Source organism: Pavona decussata, unplaced genomic scaffold (assembly GCF_977016875.1).
Source record: "Pavona decussata unplaced genomic scaffold, jaPavDecu1.1 SCAFFOLD_201, whole genome shotgun sequence".
NCBI lineage: Eukaryota > Metazoa > Cnidaria > Anthozoa > Scleractinia > Agariciidae > Pavona > Pavona decussata.
The window spans coordinates 986,841-1,014,679 of NW_028145609.1; the positions used below are offsets into that span (position 1 = coordinate 986,841).

At 37.1% G+C, this 27,839-nt stretch overlaps 2 protein-coding genes and 1 long non-coding RNA gene across 13 annotated transcripts in view; 2 read left to right on the forward strand and 1 right to left on the reverse strand.

Moving 5' to 3' along the window:
* LOC146461195 (serine/threonine-protein phosphatase PP2A 65 kDa regulatory subunit-like) overlaps positions 1-27,839 on the reverse strand; it is a 206,075-nt gene that overhangs the window by 158,838 nt on the left and 19,398 nt on the right. The gene's annotated exons all lie outside the window — the stretch shown is intronic.
* Positions 1-27,839, forward strand: part of LOC146461204 (Fc receptor-like protein 5) — a 288,679-nt gene that overhangs the window by 26,393 nt on the left and 234,447 nt on the right. For 2 of the 3 annotated variants that reach the window (XR_014857444.1, XM_085087026.1), the window contains exons 1-6: positions 15,411-15,510; positions 21,673-21,801; positions 21,881-22,123; positions 23,597-23,875; positions 25,052-25,294; positions 26,718-26,996. Coding sequence is in view for 2 of the 3 variants with exons in the window: in XM_085087026.1 (XP_084943152.1) it covers positions 15,429-15,510; positions 21,673-21,801; positions 21,881-22,123; positions 23,597-23,875; positions 25,052-25,294; positions 26,718-26,996 (1,255 nt within the window). In the remaining variant the exon portion in view is untranslated. Of the gene's footprint in view, positions 14,189-15,410; positions 15,511-21,672; positions 21,802-21,880; positions 22,124-23,596; positions 23,876-25,051; positions 25,295-26,717; positions 26,997-27,839 lie in introns of those variants that run through there. The other variant, XM_085087025.1, reaches the window with a different exon arrangement.
* On the forward strand, positions 473-6,776 carry LOC146461207 (uncharacterized). Its single transcript, XR_014857468.1, has 3 exons — positions 473-1,363; positions 3,106-4,048; positions 4,718-6,776. It is a non-coding gene; the product is annotated as an uncharacterized LOC146461207 (long non-coding RNA).

Below are 27,839 nucleotides of genomic sequence, written 5' to 3' on the forward strand. Positions count from 1 at the left end.
AGCGTAAAGCAGGATCCCCGTTATATCCTGCACGTAATGCTTTGTGGGTGTTTTTTCACTGTTCACACCCTTGTTGGAACGTGATTTGTACTGCAATGATTAAGAATGAAATAAGTTCCCTCACTATCTTGTTCAAACTCCCTGACGAGGTCTGTGTTATCAGACGAAACCGGTAGGAGAAAATAAAGAAGTTGACAAGATCTTTTGCTGTGTGCTGCTTACTAGAGCTTATTTTTAATAAAAAAAATTTAAAAAAATTAAAAAAACTGTTTAATCTTCTAGACATGGTTAAATATTATTTTTTATTCCTTTTTTATTCAGCTGAGTTTAAGCTTGATTTACAATGTACATTTCATATTAGTTCAGCTATTACAAAATATGATTTTAAGGCAGCTGTTTTGTACCAACACCAACCAGAACTTCACTGTACACTGGAATTTACAATTCACAGTTTCTTTGTTGTAAGTTTTAATCTGAACCATACATTCAACCATTCCGTGGCAAATTTAATATGCAGCAATAACAAATGGTTTGGAAGAAAGAGCAGTGTGTACTTGTTGTCTATACCACAAGACTGAGCTGTATAATAATAATAATAATAATAATAATAATAATAATAATAATAATAATAATAATAATAATAATAATAATAATAATAATAATAATAATAACTTTATTATTGTGTTACAAAAAAAGGAATGTAGCCGAGGGGAGAAGTCTCCTCTACTTATAGTGGACATCTAACTAAATAGCCTATTTTTAACTCTAGCTCAAAAGAAAGAACTACAATATATTGAAATTCACATCGTAAACCATGTATGTTATTTTAATTGGACATATAAAGACATAAAACCAAGATGAGTAACTGATATTAGTATTTGCAACTGGCTTCCTTTCAAGGAAAGCTTTAATACCAAAAAAGCAAAAACTTAGTCTTAAGCTAATACAATTGGTCGTACACTGAATTGCACTTGTGAAAACACGATTACTTTCAAACCTTCTTTGATGAATCTTGACTCCATTTAATGTCAAAAAGAACAGCAATGCTTTGAATCATAATTCCAACGACCTTCATGCGCAATGCTAGCTTTTAAAATGAACAAGAAAGCGACTAGAGTCACTGAGTACCGGCAGCCATCTTGGATTTCATTCAGACCGGGAAGACTGGGCATGAACAAAGCCATTTTGGTCAGCAGCTATGGAACTGCAGGCTCGGGAAAAGACCGTTTCATTTTTAGTTTTTTGGGATTTTAGGCGGGATTCGAGCGTCCAGGAGACATTTCCTCTGGATTTTTACCTCTGTTAAGCGAGAAAACGATGAAGTAAGGCAGCAAATGCGGACAACTACCTCTAGAAAGTACAGGTAAGATTTCACACAATAATTTTGATAAAAGACTGCGTGAAAATGTGTGATTTTATAGATCTTCTGGGCGAGTGCAATTGCCCCTTTTAAATTCGAGATTTTTGAAGTAGACATCCCCTATTTCTTTATAATATAAAGCCTTTGCAATTGTTTTTACGAGGAAGTAAATATTATTTTTTGTAGCTGTTTTAATATAATGTCTTGGTACATTAAAGCTGAAGACTTACATGTATCATCGTCCATCCCCTTTGGGGGGTGGGGGGGGGGACCCCGGGCAGATACAACTTTATGTGGGGACTTAATGGGAGATTTGAACGATTATTTTACCCTTGAGGTGGGGGAAATGAGGGAGGTTTGGTTTCCAAAAGCCTTACACCACGGGGAAAACAGGGGACTTTGTAAACAAAGAGTGAGTGTAACTCTTTCGCTAATGTTTTTAATCTATTGTTTGCCTGCAAATTCTTAACATGTGACGAATAAATTGTAGAGAATATACTTGACTTAAATAGTTGTCAGTATTGTGATAAATATTCTGTGAAAGTCCAAGCCAACACAGCAGCTGAAGAGGAGAAACCCTGGGGTTACGAGGTTGGCAGTGGTACTGTGTGTAAGCACCACAATTTGACACATAATATTGATAAGCTGGCTGTGCAGCAAGATGAAATGTTGAAATTGTGTGAAAACCATGTAAAAAATAACCTTTTTTTACAATAGGCCTTATCACGGTTTTCGACGCCATTTTGATGGGTAGGCAAACAGGCTTGAAATAACAGTGTTTGTATGAAATCCAATGTCAAATAATTTTCATAAAACATCGCTTCTGAATAAATTCATGAATTGGAAACTTTTGGCACTAGAAAAAGGATTTTAAGAACAGAATTGGAGGGATGTAGCTGTGACAGAAAGCGTCCAGTCGTGTTTTGAACTTTCCATACATTTGTCTGTATAGCGAACCAGCCGTGAGCTGCTGCTAAAAATAGTTCGCGGGAAAAAATACAGGGAAATGTATGGAAAGTTCAAAACACGACTGGACACTTTCTGTCACAGCTACATCCCTCCAATTCTGGTCTTAAAATCCTTTTCCTAGTACAAAAAGTTTCCAATTCATGAATTTTTCAGAAGCGATGTTTTTATATTTGACATCGGATTCCCATACAAACACTGTTATTTCAAGCCTGTTTGCCTACCCATCAAAATGGCGTCGAAAACCGTGATAAGGCTTATATATTATTTGTAGTTTTGGCATCAGTTGTGAATAAATGAACATGTAAAATTTTAATTGACATGAACACTGTTGCTTATTTTTAAGTCAAGTAAGTACTGTTTGCTAGTCAGGTAAGCTGGGCCATCTTTATTAAGTTTACTTTGGCTTCATACTGTTCAATATGACCCCCCTCTGGGAAGGAAATTTCTTAACTTTGACTACTCTTTGTCCCCATTAAGGAGGGGGAAATTACAAACTTCGACAGGATCCTTTACAAAGTCCCCTCTCTTGCCCAGGGTCCCCCCCAGGGGATGGCCGATGATAGATGCATAAAGACGTGATCTTGATTTCAATGAAGTTGTATGCATGGAGATCAGTTCATGATCAATTTCATTCCCATTAGGTGTATATTCTTGTAACTGCCACCTCAGATGTCAGTTAAAGGCTGAATACCCTCATTTTACTCAAAAACCAACAAGATCACTGTGATCATTCAGAAGAACTCACTTAAAGCACTCAATTTTCTGTTTTACTACAGATTTTCAACTCAATATTGTTGTCAAGGCCGATACTCAAGACTGTACTGAGCTTCAGAGTGAAGGCACCAAATCCTGCTCAACAAGATAAGTCACTTTTGAGTGTTGGATGTTGGACATTGCAAAATTATATATAATTATTTAGCTACAATAATTTTCATCACTGAAAAATATCATTCTCAATAATAGCAAATAACAATGAATGAAAAGCCTGATCACAGAAAAGTAATAAATTAGTGTGTCCCTCAGTCACTACTTTTGGTCAAAGCAATGGCAGCAATAGTGAGGTTGCAGATAATTCAAGTGTAAGTATAGCTGCAAGGACAATGGGGAAACATTAGATTTTAAAAGAAGTATTGGATATTGTTCATGTATGGGGAAACAAGGCTTTAGCCAGAAGGGTGTCCAGATGTCCTTTGCTCAATTAAAAAAAAAAAATTAAAATTCACTTGATCCTTTGACATGTTTTTAAGAAACATGCTCATTGGACACCCAACTTTCATTTTTCTACATGTAGCTAAGTGCTTGTGGAAAAACCTTGAATTTCATGTATGTTCCTGGATAGAGAGACAATGTCTGAGATAAGTACATGTATGTAGATGTACATGTGTGTTACCGAAGCACACAACACAACACAATGACTGTGGCTTGAACCCAGACAGTTTGACGTGGACTCAAATGGAATAATCATGTTTGACCACTGTGCCTGCCTTTGCAGTTACAATAATATAAAAATTAATTTACATAGTTCTGAATATTCTCAATCTCTACTCCTACATGTAACTTAACATGTTGTGGTTGATCTGGTTTTGCAGTTTTTAATGATGGGTACATTTTTTTTTATTTCTTAACCTGTTGAAACAAGGTACTCACTATCACCCTATGAGAAGGAGAGGTTGAAAAAAATGGAACATTAACAAACTGGAATTACTGAAAAATGAAATGGTAAGGAACAGTGCCATTCTTGTAACCAAAAATAATAAAGGCAATGGCAGTGAATGTTATTTCCAACAGAATATTTCCAATGCTGTGTGGACTTCTACTATGTTTTATTAAATGCATTTACAAATATATCTCATCTAGAAATAAAAAAAAAACAGAGCAGTTTCATTTCCCCTAAAGAATATGCTGTTGCATATTAGTGATATGCATAGTATCATTACCGTTATGTTCCGAAGATAAGGAATAAGCTCATTACTAAAATTGACAACATTTAAGACCCAGCTGCAGTTTGCTTTGACACTGGAAACTTTGTTGGTTGTATGAAAATTGTCATTCCTGATAACTATTCAATAACCCAGGCCTGACTCAGCAGCACAAGGAGCAGGGGATTTTCCAAAGCCGTTTTGAGTTTCAGCTCCTGGCACTTTGGCAGAAAAACATAGTATTGACCACAATAAGGAAAAGAACATCCCTGGTAACTTTTCCGTTTCCTAAATCCTGAAACATACAATAAACTGCAGTTCATGTATGTGTACAGAGAAAACAATTCATTTTATTGGCCTTGGAAATAGTAACAGATACAATTTTCAGTCAAACACAGGAAAGTGTTTCATTAGGATTAGACAACATATTTTACACTTGTTAACATTGTTTGCTCTTGATTGCTTTCAGATACCGAAGCACATGGCCATTATAAGTGGCCTTTTCTATTTAAAGGCAACTAAAGTGAATGAGGTAATAATCATAACAGTTAAAAAGGAACTAACCACATTGGGCATATGACTGCCCAGTAGCCAGTCGTTCACAAAGGAGGTTCTTCTAGGGAAAGAACTTTTTAAAGAGGGCAAAATTAAGGGGAAAAAAACTTAGAAAAAGTTTTTTTTTCAAGGATAATCTGGTCCTGATTGATTAATTGGAAGGGCAAAGAAACGTTCACTTATATCAAGACAAGTACTCTTAACAAAGGTGACAGCATGAACATGTCCTGCATATAAATCTGATAGAAAAAGTAAATGCCACTTGATATATGTAAATCACACTGTACATTTAGGTTCAGATCATCTATGCATTTTTCTCAGTGTGACTAAATGACTAATGGACGAGTTCAGTACTCTTCTGAGTAGGCATGAACTGGGACCAGAAACTTTTGAAAATGGCTCTGCCTAGTAAAATCTCTATGGCTTCTGTTGAGAATCATAGTTATGTAGAGAGAGTTCAGAGTTTTTAAATGATATATAGTACTACAAACATTTAAGTTTCATATGCTTATGCATCTCTAATTTACCATTTGAAAAAATAATATGGCTTCTGTTGAGAGTCTTAGTTATGTTGAGAGAGTTCAGAGTTTTTAAATGATATCTAGTACTACAAACGTTTATGCTTCATACACTTATCAGCTCTAATTTACCATTTGAAAAAAATATGGCTTCTGTTGAGAGTCTTAGTTATGTTGAGAGAGTTGAGAGTTTTTAAATGATATCTAGTACTACAAACGTTTATGCTTCATACACTTATCAGCTCTAATTTACCATTTGAAAATAATATGGCTTCTGTTGAGAGTCTTAGTTATGTTGAGAGAGTTGAGAGTTTTTAAATGATATCTAGTACTACAAACGTTTATGCTTCATACACTTATCAGCTCTAATTTACCATTTGAAAAAAATATGGCTTCTGTTGAGAGTCTTAGTTATGTTGAGAGAGTTGAGAGTTTTTAAATGATATCTAGTACTACAAACGTCTATGCTTCATACACTTATCAGCTCTAATTAACCATTTGAAAAAAAATATGGCTTCTGTTGAGAGTCATAGTTATGTTGACAGGGTTGAGATTTTTTAAGCAATAGTAATAATAATAATACAGGTGTTTATGCCTTATACGCTTATGCATCTCTAATTTACCAATTGACGGCAATATATGTACCATATGTCTTCTTTTAAGAGTCTTATGCCCCATTCACACCAAGGCTTAAACACGTTTGAAAGCTGTTTAGTTAAACAAAATTTAAAGTTGTTTCCTTCATGAAAGCTTCTTTTGGATTTTTGTCGACTACAGATTTAGCACAAATGAAAGCATAAGTTAAAGTTTACTTGAATCCTATGTCAAAGCCAATGGTTCAGCTTTCTGTTACCAGTTTTCATTTTGTTAAACCTGGTTTAATTGAACATGTTTTGTTGGTGTGAATGGGGCTTTAGATATGTTGAGAGAGTTCGGACACGCTTATATATCATACATTTGTTTTGCTTATTATAGATTATATATTTCTGGCATTAAAAATTTGATATAGATTATTTTTTTTGTATTAATTTAAAGGATTTATGAATATGCATTTTATTTAAAATTCAATTCAATTTACACTAATTCCTCATGAAAATTACAAGTAAACTTGTATAGAACAGAGTGGCTTAAAGACGGTGCCTACTAATTAAGAAGTTTTTTTTTGTGTGTGTGTGGTTTATGACTATGAGGGGAAAGCAGCAGGGTACCTGTTGCAGAGATGTGTTGTAATAAAATGTTTACATTTTAAAGACATTATATGCACTTAATTTATGACAATTTTAGTAACATTTTATGGTCTGATTTTAGCTTTTTTGCAGAGATTTTATTGGGATTTTGTGTTCTGGCTGTTGTATTCTGTTTTTTAAATAGCCGTTTTTTTACAGAGAAAATGTGAATAATTTACAGAGATTAAACTGCATACATTTTACAGACATTAAATGTACTTTTCGTTGACATTATGTGTAGTTTATTTGTGTACATTATACTAACATTTTATGCAGTAATTTTTGTTTGATTTTTACAGACGTTTTATTGACGTTTTATATTCTTCGTTTTACAAAGTTTTTTTCTGAGCTTTTTTTTACAGAGAAAATGTGCAGATTTTACAAGGATCAGTATATACGTTATAAAATGTCTGTAGATTTCGGACAAAATTTACAAGGAAAAAGTAAGGATTTTACAGACATTTCATGCGATCTTAAGGCACAAAATGTGATGAAATTTACAGAGATTTTATACGGTTTATAAAATCTCTGTAAGTGTGCAAATTTACAGACATCGAAATTTACAAGTAAAATGTTGACATTTTCCAGAGATTTAGTTAACTTTATTGAAGTCTGTAAATGGTCCAAGTTTTCCAGTGAATATCATTGAAAAAACATAAGAGCACCATGCTCTGAGTCAAACAACGAAAAAGTAAATTAAAGGTATCATCTACATAGAATGAAGCATTGAAAGATGTGCAGTCTTGTAACCACAGACTTTCCTTGAGGTCCCATGATAAGGTTGGTTAGGAGAGGAGCAAGAGGAGATCCAAAAGCCACACCATCGATCTGATCATAGATTGTCGTATCTTGTTTAATTTGTTAAATACGTTACACATATGCTGCATCTTAGGCCACGTTCAGACTAGCTACCCCACTGCTTGGTTCTCGGGAACGCCGGCCACTAGTCTGAATTTAGCTTTTTGTCGGTGCTCAAGCAAAAATCTGGGCACGTCCACTACCTCCAAAGATAGTACTAGGGCACTGTTCCTGGGTACGGACACTTGTCTCAACCGGATTATAGTTTCAGTTCGCAAGCTTTTTACCCATGCCTCCCTACGATACAGTAAAAACAAATAATGTCGGGCGCTAAATTGAAGAACAACAAAAAAAAAAAGCTCTTTGGGCACCAAAGAGTCTGGACAATGTCCTTTTCAGTGCCCGGGAACAGGACCCAGGAGAGGCCTTAGTCGCGCTTTGCACAAATAATCTGCTTGTTTCCTATAAACTCCGTACAGATACTTCTTAATGTTTGGTAGATTACGTACGTAAGGAAAGGTGTTAAATTGTATCAAACCATGGAAACCGTATGCTAATAATTTACAATAAACTAACAAGATAAATAATTCATTCTTGTTGTTGTTATTGTTGTCGTTGTTTTTTATTTGTTCTCACGAGAAAGCAACCCTTCATGTACACAGTTTATTCTCATTAGTGAAATGAATTTAATTGGTGTTGTTAGGCATATTTTTTACTGTAGAGTTCTATTAATTTTAGCCAAAGATAGCTTTGGAACAGACAAAACCTCTGCCAGATACTTAGGCGACGATATATCGTGGGCAACTAAAATCAGGCCATTTTTCACAAGATTGACCAGAATAATTGATTTATTATTAAACATTGGGATAAGAAAATAAAACTTTAGCACAGAAATTAAATGTGTAGATGGTCTTCATTATTTGTTACCTTATTCCCCAAGAGATTTGAAATTACGTCTATTGTACAATCTGTTTTGTACGAGGAAGAATGTTGAGTGTACTATGAACTATTTTAGACGGAGTTACAATGTGTTGAGTAATAAAAGTCGTCACTATATGACCATTTCTTGTATCCGATATAACACGCGCTCTGATTGGCTAAATTGAGGGCAAAGTGCTACCGTAATGCACACATGCATGCGTTATAGCAGATATTAATGTCAGGCAAATGTTGACTTCAGTTTTCTCTTCCATACAATTTTAAATGTAAAAGAGGACGTGCGGAAGAAAATTACGGTAACAAACGGACGACCGGTTAGCTCAGTTGGTAGTAAGAGTATTGGGCTCCCGTGCGGGATGTCGCGGGTTCAAACCCCGGCCGGCGCGACCGGACCAACACTCAGGGTCTTTAAATAACTGAGGAGAAAGTGCTGCCTTTGTAATGACATCTGCAAATGGTTAGACTTTCTAGTCTTCTCGGATAAGGGACCGTTCATTATTTATCAGATCTGTTGATGACTACCAGCCTCGGGTTCAGATTTCCCGGCTTTTTAAGTCAGGTATCTCGAGAACATTGAGAACTTCTCAATGCAATATGCGACTGATAGCGATTTAGTAAAAAAAGGCAATCGAACACCTTCGTGACATCAAGCGACGAGAAAATATCCGAGCAAATCAGAGGAAATTAAATGAACAAAAAAAGAAATGAAAAAGGCTACGACAAATATAATTGGGAGGAACTAACAGTAAATGGAGGATTTAATAAACTGTTTCTCAATTAGATAAATATCTGAACTATCATCGTCTGCCAGAATCTGGGAAAAAGTTGGACAAAATTAATCGTATCACCTGTCACACGTGCCGATCAAACACTGGACAAGTGCAATCTTTGGTTACAGCCCGGCCAATATGTGATGAAGACGCAGACGCCACCAGCGATGACTCGGAGGAAGAAATTATAGAGGAATTTGGCAGCTCAGATGACACATGGGATGACGAGCCGTTACACCCCCAGTTAATAACCACCACACGCAGCGGAAGAGTGGCAGGCTCATGGAATAATGTTTATTTAACAGTATGCTAAACTCAGTCATATTAATTATATTAAATCGTATTTTATAGTTGGGGGGGGGGGGGGGGGGGGCATTGAAATAATTCCCCAAAAGAATAGGGGGTCCTAAATTTAGTGAGGGGGTCTTGATAAAAAAAGGAGTATTTTTGGAAGTTTTCACGCAGTCCCCCCCCCCCCCCCCCCCTCCGATAAATAATGAACGGTTTCCAAGGACGATAAACCGTGGGTTCCGTCTCACAACACTTGTTCCTAATAATTTTATCGGTGGGACGTTAAAGAACCCTTGGCACTGTTGGAAAAGAGTAGGCCGTGGAGTTCCCGGTGTCATGGTCTATCTGATTAGAGCTTTCATTGGTCTGGGTGGGTGGGGTGAGATCATATATGGACTGAGGCGGCAGCCAGAGGCGCCCTCTATATGCGGACTTCCGATCTCACCCTCTGGTCCCTCCGCAATTCAGCCACTAGCTGTTGTTCACTGACTCTGAAAAGCCTCAAGGGGAGTGGTCAATTACAATTAAAATTTCAATCACAATTGCAATTGAGGTACTCCACTTGTCCTACGTTTACTGCAATTTGGGAGCGAATGGAGAAAAAAACTTCCATTTTACATGCTAATTTTCTGGGATTTTGAACTGAAATTTTGGCTAAAAGAAAGCACCCTTGTGCTCTACAGTTTTTCTTAACGCATACGAAGACGAAATGCCTTCTAACGCGGGGGTAATTTCACTCCATGAAGTGGTAAGATAATCAGCGAAAACATTACGTTTTATTTCTTCATTGCCTATTTTGATACCTACAATTTCTTTACTTTCACGTATTGCAATATTAAGAACTTCAAGCGCGATAATAAAAAGGTAAGGCGACAATGGGTCGACACACTCCTCGTTTGATTTTAAGAAGATCTGATGCAAAACATTTTTCATTACACAGCTCGAGATGTCAGAATAAAGAACTTTGACCCATCGAATAAACGAGACATCAAAATTAAACGCTTCTGGTGTATTGACCAGATACCGCCAATTTAATCAATCAAAGGGTTTTTAAAATTAAAAGTAGTTATTAAGCCGGAAATGTTGTAAACTTTGGTATTTGATTGATTTTCGTGTATGATGGCTGGTAGCACTTTTTCAATCTGGTTCCTAGAGCTTTGGATCCGATCTTGTAATCTACATTTATCAGAGATATAGGTCTCTAATTTTTAATGTACCGTCTGTCTTTGTCTTTGCCTTTTTTTTTTTTCGATAAGTCGAATAATTGCTTGCCGTTAGGAGATTGATAGTTCCCCACTTATATGGGCAGCATTTAAGGAGTCAACTAGGAGGTTCCCTAGTATAGGCCAGGAATGTTTGAAAAATGCAGCTGTTAAGCCATCGTTACCTGGAGATTTGCCATTCTTTAATTGGTTTAAAACATTGTAGCATTCAGGATGGGTTAACTGACCTTTAGCAAAGGAGCTGCTGATCATTAGATAATTTGGGTATGTTAAGGTTTTTAGTATAATTGTGCAGTTCGTCAACGCCCATATCCAGGTCCTTATTATCGGAGAGATCTTTATAGAAATCCTTTAATTCAGACATGATAGCCTTGCTGTTAAATTATTTGATGTCCTTTGTTGTTAAGTACCTTTCGTATACATTTTTTTTTTGTTTTTCTGGACTTTTCAAGATTTAGAAAATATCTGTTATTTTTTTCCCTTTCCTCATACCATGTGGCTTTAGATCGGACGATGTTTCCCTGCGTAATATGATCGTACATTGAGTCGTATTCCATCTTATACTTTTCAAGGTCTTCAATACTTTTCTCTGTAGGGTGTGTAGCGCACAGCATTTCACTCTCGTTGAGTTTGCTTTTCTGCCTCGGTAAGTTTTTTCGTCTTTCTTTGGCCCTTCCTTTACTGTATGAGATCGTAGTTTTTGTCTTATTTTATATTTTACCAGATCCCAACGAAGCTGCTTGTCATGAATATCTTCAAACTCTTTCAGCCAAACTTCACGACTAGAACTGATAAAGTCAATATAAGTATCATCTTCCAAAACACTGGAATTAAACATCCAATGTGAGGGGCCACGAACTTTATCTGCTATACTATTAATTTGGAGAGTAATGGCGGATTGATCAGATTTAATAGAAGGTATGATATCGGCATGTTCGATAAAATCTCGCATACAGTCACTGATTAGTCAATAATCAAGGCGTCTCTGGACCAGAGGTATTTCTTGCCTCCAAGTATATTGTCTCCCTTCAGGATTTCTAATTCGCAAATAATCAACCAGATCATATGCTAATTTTTGGTCATATATTTTTCACTGAATCTGCTTTCTCTACCCGACCACCTTCATTGTCCATCTCAGCATTCAAATGGACATTAAAATCGCAGTTACAACTTGGTGTTACGGAGCACGAATATATGCTAATTAGGATATGCTAATTTATAGTATGCTTACTAAGGAAGTAATATTCTTTGGTTCATGGCTAAGGTTTATAGGGTGTGTGGTTGCAATGGTTTCATGGTTTATATGGTTTTGTATTTTCACGGGTTTCGTGGATTCTCTTGTTTCATGGTTTCACAAGTTTCATTGTTTCACAGGTCAAATGGTTTCATGGTTACAATGGTTCCATGGTTTCATGGGTTTCATAATTTCATGGTTTTAATAGTTTTATGGTTTCATGGGTTAGGTAAAGAAGCCGTTCGGTAAACTAAAATTTTGCTATCATGTGACCAGAATTTTCGCTACTATTTGTCAATTACTTTTGCTAAATCCATGTCCATTCAACTGTTTCTTTTTTCCTATCCGATGCTCCATACACTTATTTGTGTTTTCATTTGAAGCTAGAACAATATGATTATAAGTCGACTTTACAGAGAGATACCAAAAATAATCACTCCTTGTTGTGTCGTGACTACATCCCTAACGCTGAAGCAGTTGCACAAGTAGTTCTTCAACACTAGAGCTTCAAAGACGTGAAGCAAATATTCATCGCTGCTACACAAAATACTTGCGTATTCGAAAATATTTTGAAGCGTATCGGAGATGTACAAGTTTGAGGCAAATTTATCTGATGTTTTTTTTTTTCTTAAACAAGTCCAGTGCATCACTTTTACTTTGAATTGTAAACCTCTCATTCAAAAATCGAGGGACGTTTTTAATTACAGAAAATGATTGAGACCTTTTTCAAATTTACTTGAGCACTTGCTTAGTATGCACGTCATTGATAGGGCAGCTGCTTCATGCAACCGGGCTCAGGAGCGTGGCTTTCCCTGAAGGCCTGTGTATCATTGGCTACAAAGTTTTTTGGCCACTAACCTCGTTCTGTTTTCAAAATGCTGGAGACAAACAACAGTAGAAAACGTTCAGTTCTGAGATGAAAAACTAGAAGAAGAGTGCTAACCATTATCGTTGCATAGTCATATCTTGTTTGGCATTTAAAAAGTGGTTAAGAGTGTTTTAGAAGAGTAAAACTGCACTTATTAAATTCAGCTTTGTTGAGTTATCATGCTAATATACATTGTGTTTTTACAGCCTGTTGTAAGTGCTTGGATTGGAAGTTTGCGTTTTTTGGCAACCTTTCCCTTTCAGTAGTTGCAAAAAAAGCCCGCAAGAAAGGCTAGCCGTGAGTAACAAGTTATACGCTGTTTTTTTTAAAGTAAAATATAAGTAAGTATCATACAAGATCGTGTTAAAAAACCTCACTAAACCAAAAAAATAAACAGCAAGTTCCGTGTTTAAAGGAAAGACATCTGTTCAAAGAGGAATTTTTACTGTCGCTGAAAATTATTTTTGCTCATACCGCTTCTCTCTGATTTGTTTTTGCCTTCTGTTCAGTTGTTTGTGCCTATAAAAAGTCAACGTTATAACGATGCACTCTTTGAAGAGTACAAATACAGTAAACTTAGTAAGAGATGAAGCCCAAGAACGAGGGTATGGTTGTATGCATCCCGGAAACTGTAGGTCAGAGGAATGGATTCGAATTCTATCCAGAATCTTATACAAATGAATACGGATTGTACACAGTTATCTGCTTTGTTAATTGTGCGAGTCCTTTTTTCTTTAGGCAGCCTATGTTGGGGTCGTAAAATTAGATGCATTATAAAAAGCATATCAACATGATAACACTTGATATACATCTTTATTTGGAGTTCTCTTTCAAGCAAGAGAGCAATTAAGTTCGAGGCGAAACGAAGATCGATGGAGTTTAATAGTTGCTTTAAATGAGAAAAAGCGTTGAGTTTTTCCATAAGAGAGAACTGAAGTCGATACCATACTGGATTTATCAAGTATATTTTCTTGGTGAACCTTTCATTAATCCAGTAGCTCGACTGATCACTTTTGTGGTTTCTGCGACACTTTGCGTTTGGTACCTTTGTATGTGATGTCTGCCGATTTTTTCACGTTGTTATCTTCGTTGACATTCAACACTGTTTATCACTCCAAAAAAAAAAAAAAAAAAAAAAACACAACAAAAACAACTTAGATGAAACTGACCCGCCTATATAGATGGTAGACGTGCACTAAGTTTTTCGGCCACTAACCTCGTTTAGTTTTCAAATGCTGGAGACAAACAACAGTAGAAAACGTTCAATTCTGAGATGAAGAACTAGAAGAAGAGTGCTGACCATTATCGTTGCATAGTCATATCTTGTTTGGCATTTAAAAAGTGGTTAAGAGTGTTTTAGAAGAGTAAAACTGCACTTATTAAATTCAACTTTGTTGAGTTATCATGCAAATATACATTATGTTTTTACAGCCTGTTGTAAGTGCTTGGATTAGAAGTTTGCCTTTTTTGGCAACTTTTCCCTTTAGTTGCCCACAAAGCCCGCAAGAAAGGCTAGCCGTGAGTAACAAGCTATACGCTGTTTTATTTATTTTTTTTTTGTTGTCGTTGTTTTTAAGTAAAATATAAGTAAGTATCATACAAGATCGTGTTAAAAAACCTCACTAAACCAAACAATAAGCAGCAAGTTCCGTGTTTAAAGGAAAGACATCTGTTCAAAGAAGAATTTTTACTGTCGCCGAAAACTAGTTTTTGCTCATACCGCTTCTCTCTGATTTGTTTTTGCCTTCTGTTCAGTTGTTTGTGCCTATAAAAAGTCAACGTTATAACGATGCACTCTTTGAAGAGTACAAATACAGTAAACTTAGTAAGAGATGAAGCCCAAGAACGAGGGTATGGCTGTATGCATCCCGGAAACTGTAGGTCAGAGGAATGGATTCGAATTCTATCCAGAATCTTATACGAATGAATATGGATTGTACACAGTTATCTGCTTTGTTAATTGTGCGAGTCCTTTTTTCTTTAGGCAGCCTATGTTGGGGTGGTAAAATTAGATGCACTTAAAAGCATATCAACATGATAACACTTGAAGTTCGAGGCGAAACGAAGATCGATGGAGTTTAATAGTTGCTTTAAATGGGAAAGAGCGTTGAGTTTTTCCATAAGAGAGAACTGAAGTCGATACCATACTGGATTTATCAAGTATATTTTCTTGGTGAACATTTTATCTATCCAGTAGCTCGACTGATCACTTTTGTGGTTTCTGCGACACTTTGCGTTTGGTACCTTTGTATCTGATGTCTGCCGATTTTTTCACGTTGTTATCTTCGTTGACATTTAACACTGTTTATCACTCCAAAAAAAAAAAACAACAACAACAACAACAACACCACTTTAGATGAAACTGACCAGCCTATATAGATAGTAAACGTGCACTCAGCTCCACCAAGCTAGTTTCCAGCCAGTCGATCCACCAAAAAAATCAAATAAAAAACATTTAAAACTAAACATAACAGTGTAAAAACGACAACTGAGAGGAGGTCGGACGTTCAGCTGCCTATTCTTGGCCGAGAATTTAAATTCGGGGCCACCGAAAAACAACTCCAGCTAACCGCCAGCGCGGGAATTAAACGGAAGACCGGCGGATTACAAGTTTGGCGCACTAGCAACTTGGCCACGCCGCCCCTGTTTGGTTCTCTTTACTTGACACAACATCCTTAAGGTGCTCTCACTAATGGAATCTGGCATAAGAGCAATATGTATTAGTAACTTACATCTAACCATCTCTTTTAGCGACAACATGGTGGTTAAGGAAACAATGATCCTCCTCCTCGCGATCATGTATCCAGTGATGATTGCAAAGCAGCCAGCAAAATATGAAGGTAAGTATCAATATAATCGAAAATAGGAAAATAAAGCAGGTCGCAACCACCAATCACCAGTAAAAGTTCAGCCGTCCGCAATTTTCTTGAAACGTGACCCACCTACAGAAGGGACGAACTGTTTCCAAAACTTAAACAAAATGGGAAACTTTTAGATTTAGGGAAAATGTTTTGTACATATTCATAGTAAATTATTTGTGTTTTGCTGATCATATACCTGCACCCTCGAACAAGCCTGCTCGGAAACCACAAGTGCGTGGTTTTGCTAAAAACCAAATCACAGGACAAAGAAGCTGCGCCATTTGAGCTTGGGCCGCGAAAATCATGTTGAACTGAGCAACATGTCAGCCGTTTGAAGTTCTTTATTCGTAGCCTGCACGGGCTGTGCTTCTGAGGGGTCTTTGGTGCAACCAGCGCCGCGATGTCTTCGCGAAAGGACACAGAGCAGCCGTTTTCATCACGCGGTATTTAACAATTGTTCACCGAAGTGGAGGTGAATAGTGATGGATATTTACTGAGCCGCGAAGCAGCTCGGTAAATATCCATAACTTTCACCGACACTGAGGTGAATAATTGTTTTAGAATATACCACACAAGCTGAATAACTAGCAGACCAAAAAATTGTTTTATTTCTGACAATATACCGACAAACGGCATGAAATTTTAAAATCTCGCGTGACACGCGGTAAGCGATTTCTTATTGTACAAAGTTCCGTCTCGCTTTTTTGCAGACAAAAAGACACTTGTTTAGTTCCTACAGTGTCATGTCTTCAATTTTTCTGTAAAACTCGTCGTCTTGTTCTTGAAACCATGCTGAAAAATATTAGATGTTTCCTTGTTTTCAATGTAATTTTAGTGCTCGGCAGTTTTGTAAACAAGGGATTGTATTTTCATTTTTGCCTTAGAATATGAGGTTTAGAAGATTAAATAACTTACCATTTAATGCCGTCAAACCAAACCTTGTTGCCACTTCCGTATTTTTTTTAACAGCCGCCTCGTTTAGCGAAATAATTTCCTCTTAAGTAACCGTGGCTAAAGGGGAAGCTATCTTGTTTCTCTTCAGCTGCTCGGAGGTGAATAGTGCTTTGCTAATCACCTCCGAGCTAGCTAATTAACGCACGCGAAAAGTACCACTTGTGTGGTATATACTAAAAATAAATATTCCCCAGGCTGTGAATAATGGGGACCTTCAGATCAGAGTACGAGTAAGAGAGAAATTAATGCCTGTCACCAAAGAAAACGAACAGAAGAAATTCTTTTTGAACGAAACACAAGACTTGAAAAGCCATGCAGAGAACATATGAATACCACGTCATTGCTAAATACAATGCACCGTTAATTGACTATACGAAACGTATTGTAAACAATTATTTTTCTATTTTTTTTTGAAATGTTTATCACCCTTTGTTATCTTACTTGAATTTCAATAAAATTGCTGCTTTTCTGTGTGTAGGAAAATATATGCCTTCAGCAAACTTTTTTCTTTCGCTGTTTTATTTCACTCTTTTTTCGAAAAAAATATTGTCGAAATCCTACAGAGGACGTCTAAAAGAGTAAAGGTGTAGGTGTCTTTTTACAGCCAATAGGAGAGATCCATGGTCATTATTTTGAATTCATGGATGATAAAATTCGTCTATTTGTTGATTTTTAATCCCTCTGTCAGTGACCAATCAGTCGCTCTTAGTTCCGTATTAACCAAGACTACTACATACAGTGAATTATTATTTGGCATCAAGCTGTCTCCATTCAAGTATGGCAGGTTGTTTCCTCTCCATTCTTGATTTCCTTCTCTTGTGTTTTCTTTGGGGAACTTGGCGGCAGTGTAATACAGAAGCCCAGCAAGGTAAGGAAATTACTTTTGACGGACTTTTTTTTAACCAAAAATGTGTCATAGGATCTACAGGGTCCCATTTCCCAAAAGCCAATCATCAAAACCTACCATCTCCCTAAAACTTTCTTGATCTTTATTGATTATGTAAGGTAAATTCTTCTTGTAGGATATTTATCGATTTATCTGACATCAACTCTTACTGGGTTTGATAAGCTATAGGGGCTGGAAAACTAACGGGTCCTTGCATGAGGTTATTTAACCAAAATACGAAAAAAGACTAATAGAGGTTCCAGGGAGAATTGAAATATAGATAGAGTGCAAAATTCGAGCTTTCGTTTGTGATGAAGTCTGGATATGAATTTAAGCACCACAAATTTCAATTACTTATTTTACACGTTCCTTATGACAATTTCTTAACTTTTCACGTCTCTCTCTGTCTCACATGATACCGGCTCGCCAACAAGGATAAATTTAATGTTTAGGCTTTTCCTGCGCGTTGTAAAGGAAACGTTTACTGCCTTAAAACAGAGGGAAAATACAAATGGTTTTGTCATTTTACCATAGAAAGTATGGTAAAGCTGGTCGAGGTTCAGAATTGAAAAGCGGAAAAATGTACTAATTTCGTGTTCAAGTCACCAAAAACAAATTAGGCTTAGACAGGTGCATTTTCACAAGTCTTTCCACTCACTTTGCTCTGTACGGCGAGCAAAAATATGTCTCCTATAAGTTGTGGCAGGTTGTTTAAAATTTAAATCTTATTGTAAAACTATCGAAGCAAAATCGTTTAAAGCATCGATCTGAAAATGCAGGAGACAAGCTGCCTAACAGGGAAAAATTAAATGCCCTCTTTCCGAAATTATTGCTAGAAACGACGAAATTTGTCAACCAGCGCAAACAATGCAATTGTTAAAGGGAAGTTTTTAAATAAACGGAAACCATTCACTTTAGTACTCTAGTTCTTTTTGGTCTGTTTATTAACCATTTTATGATGAATCAGAGAAAGTTAAAATGTTGAGATGAACCTTTGGATTTTCGACTGTGTGTCAGCCCTAGGAAGGAAATGGAAAACTGCAGGAGATAAAAAAAATCGAATCTAGCCCACGACCTCCGGATTACATCGATCACTGCTCTATCGACTGAGCTACGAGACAAGAGGGCAGCAGGTCGTTCGTGATAACGATGTCAATTCGTGGCAATGAGAATGCCTTTGAAGGATATAATATGCACTTAATTTTATAGTTGGTTTTGTTTTCCCGCGATTCTCGGTGTTTCCCTAACCTTAACCAAACTCGCTTTAGCCATGATCGAATGTTTATTTTGCATTGACTGCAGAAATTCTCGCACGCTAATTGGCAAATTTTCATTGTCAATAAGGGGACAGATACATGAATTTATAATTTGTGCGATGCCCACGCAACGAAAAAGAAAGGGTAATTTAAAACAACCAAACGTCAAGCTGCCACTTTTCAACCAATAAAAAGACTCCCTTTTTTCCATTAACCATTAAGAGAGCGAAAGAAGTTTTTTTTTTTACTTTGGTCGCATCAGATTAAATAAAATTTAATTTTCTCGCATTTTTCTCGGCTATTCCTTGTGGATCCACAGCTACTTTGACAATGTTATGACGAAATTCATGATCAATAACAGAACAGGCGCATGGAAAACTGACGTCAAATTGTTAACCTTCTTTCATGTGTTGAGATGGTAGCCAAAAAGTATGAACGTTCGATCCGTGGAAAGAGCGAGTTGCAAATTTAGCTTTCTGAGTGAAGGATTTCCCTATACTGAGTTCGTTGATGCTTCCTCGATGATTTCTAAAACTTGATGATCTTCTCTTGATCGAGGATGAAGGAATAAGCAAGGGAATCGGACAAATATAAAATATAGCAAAATGTAATTTGTTGATTTCATTTTCCAAACGCCAAGTTTTCTAAATTAGCCCACTTTACACGGCTGCTTGTGATTGTGTCTTTTTCTTAATGCTTTTCTCTCAAATTAATAGTTTTAGATCAAGGCAGTGTCATAAATTTGCCAGCCGAGTGCAATTAGCAATCAGCATCGTGAGGCATCTATTCGACAGGTTTTCTCCGAATAAGCATATATAGTTAGTTATCACCATTTCAAGGCTGAATACAGTTTTGTTAACGCTCTGTTACATACGAGTAGCAACATACAGTTGTAGTTTACTGTACTTGGGAGCTAGTTTTGTTTTTTTCGATTTGGGACCATTTTTCGAATTAAATTTTCTTGACAGTTTATGAAACCATACCAACCAAAATGTCCCTTTTCTTTCCCTCGAATTATCAACCGCTGATTTTAATAATCGTATGCACGAATGGCGTTTGCCGAAAATTGTTTTAAATGTCATACCAATTTGTTAAACAATTACCGTCTGCTTGCAAAAAAGTTGTTGTGTTCTCGTTTTTCTGATAATTTTCTGTATAGTGCGGCTGACATGCACGAATAACGTTTACCCAAAACGTTATTTTCTCATCAACAACCGTTTGCAACATTCATAATCTTTTGTTTGGCATCATTTTTTGTCATCCATCATCCACAACTGATTAATATTTCAAAGAATGGCCTTTGTTAAATGCTCTGTTATCGCTTACTTATTTGCACCACAAAACGTCGTCGACCACTGACACATGCGTTGTTTTCACTTAAGCTTAGCTACACTTTCGGGATCCGTACATAAATTGGAACAAGCTAAGCCGTAGACGTCTTACCTTAGCCACAGATGCGTTGAATGTGTGGCTAACTCAAGACGTCTTCTTGCTGTGGGAAGGCTCACTTTAATTTGGCTTATACGTATTTTGGTACATCCATCTTTGCTGTTTACTGCTGTGAAAGTTTTAACTCCTAAGAAACTGTAATCATTAATGTGCCTAAGGTACTTTTTTCCAAAAGAGGCTTTACAATACCAGATTTTATCAGTTTCTTTAAAATTTTCTCTTCGCTTTAGGCCTTTGTCACGAGCAAAATACTCCGGGATTCAGCTTTGGAAGATAAATTTTAAAAGCGTTTAAGCCTGGTTTTCACTAGCGAAGCAAGCATAGGCGCAAGCCCAAGCACAAGCAGAAGAGCTTTTTGTCAAGTGAAAACGAATGCGAAGCAAGAACATAAGCACAAGCACGAGCACAAGCAAAGCTTGTGCTAATGCTTGCGTCGAAGGCGTTTTCTTGGTGAAATAAGCATTCTTATGCTTGCACTTTTGCTTCCGTCTGCACTCGTGTAGCTAGTGAAAACCAGGCTTTACTGGCCAAAACAGACTTTAGGGTCGTTCACACATACGTCTTTCACCTGAAGAATCGTTAGGGTCATCTTCTCTTTGCGTTAATTTTTCTAGCCCGTCTATCGCCAGACAAACTATTTTTTCTGTCGTATATCAGTCTGTACAGCGAACGTTTTCTTTGTAAGAAGTTGAAAACTCTCTTCCGCGACGGAATAAGACGAACATGGGATTACTTTGCCGCAGCTACAAACAATCAGTAAAAGGTCAGCTCTCCGCACTTTTCTTAAAAAATTGACGCACATGCAGAAGGCTCAAACTGTTTCAAAAACTTTACCAACATGGGGAACTTTTAGTCTTAGAGGAAAACGTTTTAACATATTCATCGCGAATTATTTGCAATTTGCCGATAATACCCGCAACCTAAAACAAGCCTTCAACACAGCACACGCGCGTGGTTTGCTAAAAACCAAATCACAGGACGATCACCATGCCAGAAGCTACCGGATTTGAGCTCGTGCCCCCCGACTTCAGGTTAAAGCAACAGCATGGCCGTAATTGAAAATTTTGAAATATCGCATCTACAGGCCGTGCTTCTGAGGGGTCTTTGGTCCAACCAGCACCACGATGTCTCCCCGAAATGACGCATAGTGCACGAATTTTCAGCACGCGAGATAATAAAAATTCTCTAGGCTGTGAATAATATATATTCAACTTGTGCTTTTCGAACCTGCGTAGGGTATTATTTCATGAAAACCCACTTTACAAAGTGGACTCCAATCACAAAGGGAAAAGTTGTGGTGATTAATAATAATAATAACAATAATCATCATCATCATCATCATCATTATCATCATCATCATCATCATCATCATCATCATCATCATCATCATCATCATTATCATTATCATCATCCAGGTAGCCCGAATATTACAAAGGGGTTTTTCAGTGGGGCCCTCATTCTGATTATGAACAGTTCAACAAACGTACTTTTATGTTCAATTTTAAGACATCACCGCTTTATGGTGACTGACATACTTATCCTGCTAGTGATGGATATTTTTTTTTTACAGTTGGTTACTAAACAATTTGCTTTCAGCTTCCCCAGAAGAAATGAAAGTCCTTGATGAGATCAAGAAGCAAAACGAAGACGGCAAGAAAGAACAAGAACGCGTTAAAAATTTACTGGATAGAATAGCCGCAGAGATTGAACGCACCTCTTGTACAGGTGGGTAGAGAACTGAATACACGACGGCAATTGGTATTTTTCTTTATTTTACGTTCTCTCGTTGTTAATTTCGTTACAGATCCACCAGAAATTACCGACATCTCTAAAAACCAAACAAAGAATGAGGGGGATGTTTTGACACTCAGCTGTACAGCGTATGGTGATCCAACACCAAACATCAAGTGGACGCGAGTTTCCGATGACAGTGTTGTCACGTTTCCTTTCAACATCAGTGGCAAACAGGATGAAGGAGTCTACAAATGTACTGCTGATAATGGTGTTGGAAATGCTGCTAATAGAAGCGTCTACGTGTTCGTACAAAGTGAGTTCTAGTAGTTTAAAAATGACTAAAATGGGTTTAATATGAAAATAAAAAAATGGCTTCACAAGACTAAATGTTTAACTATTCAAGTTTTCAATCTAAAATAAAATTTGTCTGAAATTCTCTATAAAGAACCTTTGCTTCAGATTCTTGAAAAAAAATGTTGTTTCTATTGAGGCGAGAAATAATTTTGAGTCGGGTCCAACACAACACCGCATATCAATATCAACAAAGTAATTTTCGAGACCCAAACTATTCAGTTTCCGTTTTCGCTTTTAGGTAAAATTACATAGAATGGAAAGGCTCTCATGTGAATTTTTTGCTTTTTTAAGGCTTCATTAGTTTTTATTAATGAGAGCTAATATTTGACATGGCAAGACATACTTTGCCTTCCTTAACGGGAATTTGAATTGTTAAGCTCCTTTCAATGTGTTAAACTTCGGTTGAGAGATATCGACATCTTAGAGACGTTTCGTGTCAATTTCACCTTCGAAAATTTTATTTCTCAAATCAAAGAAAGATAAGGGTTATAAATGTTACCTAAATCTTGCTTTAAAAAAGTCGATTTACCTAATAAATTGTTCTCGTAAAGTGCTCACTCTAAATAACACCTTTTGAGCATGCAAAGAATTATTTCTCATGAGAGGCGTAAGTCGTTGTGATTTAAAATAGACTGCAAGCGGTCCCTTTCTGGATAATCGAGAGAGCGCAAAATAGCCGAGCGTAAAAGCGGCGAGATTGGAGCCCCTTCTCGATTTTTCTCCTCGCTCCAGTCTCGCCACTTTTTTACTCGGCTATTTCGCGCCTTCTCGACTATCCAGAAGGAGACTGCTTGCAGTCTAGATTTAAATGATAGCTCAAATAATCGTCTGGGTCACGATTATATAGCATAAGTGCTGATCGTGACGTTTTGACCTCTGTACTGCTGATATTTGTCAGGTAATGGCGTCGCCTAGCTCAGACTGGCTGTGTATCAACATGGTTGATAATGGTTGGTGCATTTCGATCAACAGTGTTAATAGAATTGAAATACCAGCGGCCTGGATACCTCAGTATAATCAACGACGATCGAAATGCCTTAATCACTAACAAGCAAACTGGCGAGAGTCGAAATGCACCATCGTCATCAGCCATGGTTCTACTTGAACTGATACACAGCCAGTTGACAGCATGGCCTGATGAAGACCAACATACATCGCGGGAAAACGTTGGCGATCATTACCTATGCTACACAATCGTGAGACAAACGTACGATTAATTTGAATTATCAAAGTATAAATTGAATAAAAGAACTTGAGCATAATGCACAAGTGGTTCACAAGTTCAATTTGTTTTATTATTATTATTATTATTATTATTATTATTATTATTATTATTATTATTATTTTAAGGATCAGCAAAAAGATTCAAGCATGAATGAATTCACGAAACTTACCAAACAGCATTAACCATTAAGACGTTCATTCATTGTAGATTATCGTCCAATCAACACACGTCTGTCAGCTGAATTGAGTTACGACTATGTTGTTGTGAATGTATCCTTCCGCATCACGTGCAGTGCACAGGCCAACCCACCTGCAAAGTATCGATTCTACAAAGAACAGGAGAGTTTATTTAACACTACAACTGGCGGTAATGCTGAAACGTATACAACAAAAGTTGGTGAAAGAATCAATCAGGTCAGCTACAGATGTATCCCGTTCAATGATTATGGAGATGGACCGACAGAAAGGCTCACTTTAACAGTGAAAGGTGAGTAAAATACGTATGTTGTTTCTCCATAGTTTATTCATAATATAGATATCTTCTGTGTGGCATAGGCAAACAGAAAAAGGTTAAGAATTCTACATCAACTCCAATTACTTTGAAAAATTGTAATAAGATATCGTTTAAATCTATTAAATTTTACTAGAGTGAACGGTATTTGAAAACTGTTTCACTGACTACTTTTGCAAAATTTAAAAAACTTCCACGACCTCCAAGTTTAGCCTCATCTTGCTTTGCAAGTTTTAAATGTAGAGTAACTTCCACAGATAGAATAAGGCGTTCTGTAATATAGTCATAAAACATTACCATTCAGATGAAATACCACCAATCAGCCTTTTTTATATTGTCATATCGCGCTATCTTCAATACGTCCTTGGCCTGTATAATCCATGTGCCAATGACCTGTAAACTGGTGTTGGTAAAAACCGAATACATTTACTAGTGGCTCTGATAGCCCAGTGCTGAGTAAAATATGGCTGCTGATGCCTAGGATGGAATGGATTGTAACTTGAAAAAGAATTGGTCAAGTCTTCCACGTTTTTCCCGGGTAGTTAGAAGTAATCGTATTATACGGATTACATTTGTTCTTCTTTAGCGAAATCACCTGCTTCATGCATGAAGAAATTTGATGTATATAAGACTTACAACGATTTAGATCGGACGGAAGACCGGAGTTCCTCCACTTCCTTTCAGTTGCCCTTTTGAGATGTTTTGCAGCCTTAATTTTGTTATTAATGCAAGATACGCGGGGTTTGATGCTAACAACCCTGGAAATAAACGACGCAATATCATCCAGAATCGATGGCGATTATGAGTTCCTCTAGGTTGTCAGGAGAATAAGTTTAAGCAGATTCGAAGCCAGAAGACCGTCCTTGACTGAATCTACATCAACAGACTTGATCTTCCTAAAAAATCTCAGTTCAGTCTTAAATGATGGAGACTAGACAGGGATGGCAGATAATTGCATCTGCCGCTAGGAGATACAGCAAATCGGACGATCGTGTTATAACATACACAACTAACACGATCGATCTAGAGTATGACAATATTCGTGAGTTGGGGATCTAACGATTTGCTCTACACTCATGAATGGTTTCAAGCAAATCCATATATTTGGGTATTGTCATAATTAAAGATTTCTTATTGTTCATCTCTCTACAGAGCCACCAGAGGTTACCGACATCTCTGGAAACCAAACAAAGAATGAGGGGGATATTTTGACACTTAGCTGTACAGCGTATGGTGATCCAACACCAAACATCAAGTGGACGCGAGTTTCCGATGACAGTGTTGTCACGTTTCCTTTGAACATCAGAGGCAAACAGGATGAAGGAGTCTACAAATGTACTGCTAATAATGGTGTTGGAAATGCTGCTAATAGAAGCGTCTACGTGTTCGTACAAAGTGAGTTCGAATAGTTTAAAAATGACCAAAATGGCTTTTGATACGAAAATAAAACATGGCTTCACAAGAGTAAACACTTAAATATTCAGGTTTTCAATCTAAAATAAAAATATGTCTGAAATTGTCTATAAAGACCTTTTGCTTCAGATTCTTGAAAAAGTGTTGTTTCTATTGAAACGAGAAATAATTTTGAGTCGGGTCCAACACAACACCGCATATCAATAGCAATAATGCAAATTTCGAGACCCAAACTATTTAGTTTCTATTTTCCGTTTTAGATACAATGACATGGAATGGAAAGGCTCTCGTGTGAATTTTTGCTTTTTCAGGCTTCATCAATTTTTATTAATGAGAGTTAATATTTTGAGGTGGCAAGACATACGTTGCCTTCTTCAACGGGAATTTGAACTGTTAAGCTCCTTTCAATCTGTTAAAATTCGGTTGAGAGATATCGACATCTTAGAGACCTTTTGTTTCAATTTCACCTTCGACAATTTTATTTCTCAAATCAAGGGAAGAAAAGGGTTATAAATGTTACATAAATCTTGCTTTAGAAAAGTCGATTTACCTAATAAATTGTTCTTATAAAGTACTTACTCTAAATAAAGCCTTTTGAGCATACAAAGAATCATTTCTCATGAGAGGCGTTAGTCGTTGTGATTTAAAATAGACTGCAAGCGGTCCCTTTCTGGATAATCGAGAGAGCGCGAAATAGCCGAGCGTAAAAGCGGCGAGATTGTATCCCCTTCTCGATTTTTCTCCTCGCTCCAGTCTGGCCGCTTTTTTACTCGGCTATTTCGCGCCACCCGAAGGGACCGCTTGCAGTCTAGATTTGAAATGATAGCTCAAATAATCGTCTGGGTCACGATTATATAGCATAGGTGCTGATCGTGACGTTTTGACCTCTATACTGCTGGTATTTGTCAGGTAATGGCGTCGCCTAACTCAGCCTGGCTGTGTATCAACATGGTTGATAATTATTGGTGCATTTCGATTAATAGTGTTAATAGAATTGAAATACCAGCGGCCTGGATACCTCAGTACGATCAACGACGATCGAAATCCCGTAATCGCTAACAACCGAACTGGCGAGAATCGAAACGCGCCATCGTCGTCGGCCATGGTGCTACTTGAATTGCATGCACAGCTAATTGAAAGGATCGCCTGATGAAGACTAACACATATTGCGGGAGAACGGTCGCGATCATTACCTATGCTACACAATCGTGAGACAAACGCGAGATTAATTTGAATTATCAAAGTATAAATTGAATAAAAGAACTTGAGTACAATGCAGAAGTGGTTCACAAGTTCAATTTGTTTTCTTATTATTTTTTAAAGGATCAACAAAAAGATTCAGGCATGAATAAATTCACAAAACTTATCAAACAACATTAACCATTAAGACGTTCATTCATTTTAGATTATCGTCCAATCAACACACTTCTGTCAGCTGAATTGAGTTACGACTATCTTGTTGTGAATGTATCCTTCCGCATGACGTGCAGTGCACAGGCCAACCCACCTGCAAAGTATCGATTCTACAAAGAGCAGGAGAGTATATTTAACACTTCAACAGGTGGTAATGCTGAAACGTATACAACGAAAGTTGGTGAAAGAGTAAATCAGGTCAGCTACAGATGTATCCCGTTCAATGATTATGGAGATGGACCGACAGAAAGGCTCACTTTAACAGTGAAAGGTGAGTAAAATACGTCTTTTTATCCATGTGAGGTTGTTCCTCGATAGTGTTTTCATAATATACATATCCTCCGTGTGGCTTGGGCAAAAAGAAAAAAATACTAAAAATTCTACATCAGCTTCAATTTCCTTTGAAGGCCATAAAACCCGTGAAACCATGAAACCGTTGAAACCACGAAGCCAGTGAAAAAAATGAAACCCGTGACACCATGAAACTGTTGAAACCATGAAACCCATAAAACCGTGAAACCCGTGACACCATGAAACCATTGAAACCACGAAACCTATGAAACCCTAAAACCACGAAACCCGTGAAACCATGAAACCAGTGAAATCATGAAACCCGTGAAACCATGAAACCATGAAATCGTGAAACCATAAAACTCGTGACACCATGAAACCTGTGAAACCATGAAACTAGTGAGGCCACGAAACCCGTGAAATCATGAAACCATGAAATCGTGAAACCATAAAACTCGTGACACCATGAAACCCGTGAAACCATGAAACCGTTGAAACCATGAAACCCGTGAAACCACGAAACCCGTGAAACCATGAAACCATGAAACCCGTGACACCATGAAACTTTTGAAACCATGAAACCAGTGAAATTACGAAACCCATGAAACTACGAAACCATTGAAACCAGGAAACCATAAAAACCACAAACTCTATCAACCCTACCCATGAACCAAAGAACCTTCGTTACTTTGTAAGCATACCCTAAATTAGCATATCCTAATTAGCATATATTCGTGCTCTATAACACCAAGTTGTAACCCGCAGTCTCAAATGTATGAATTTTTTTTTATATTCACTTTCATATCATCACTACGAATTCACA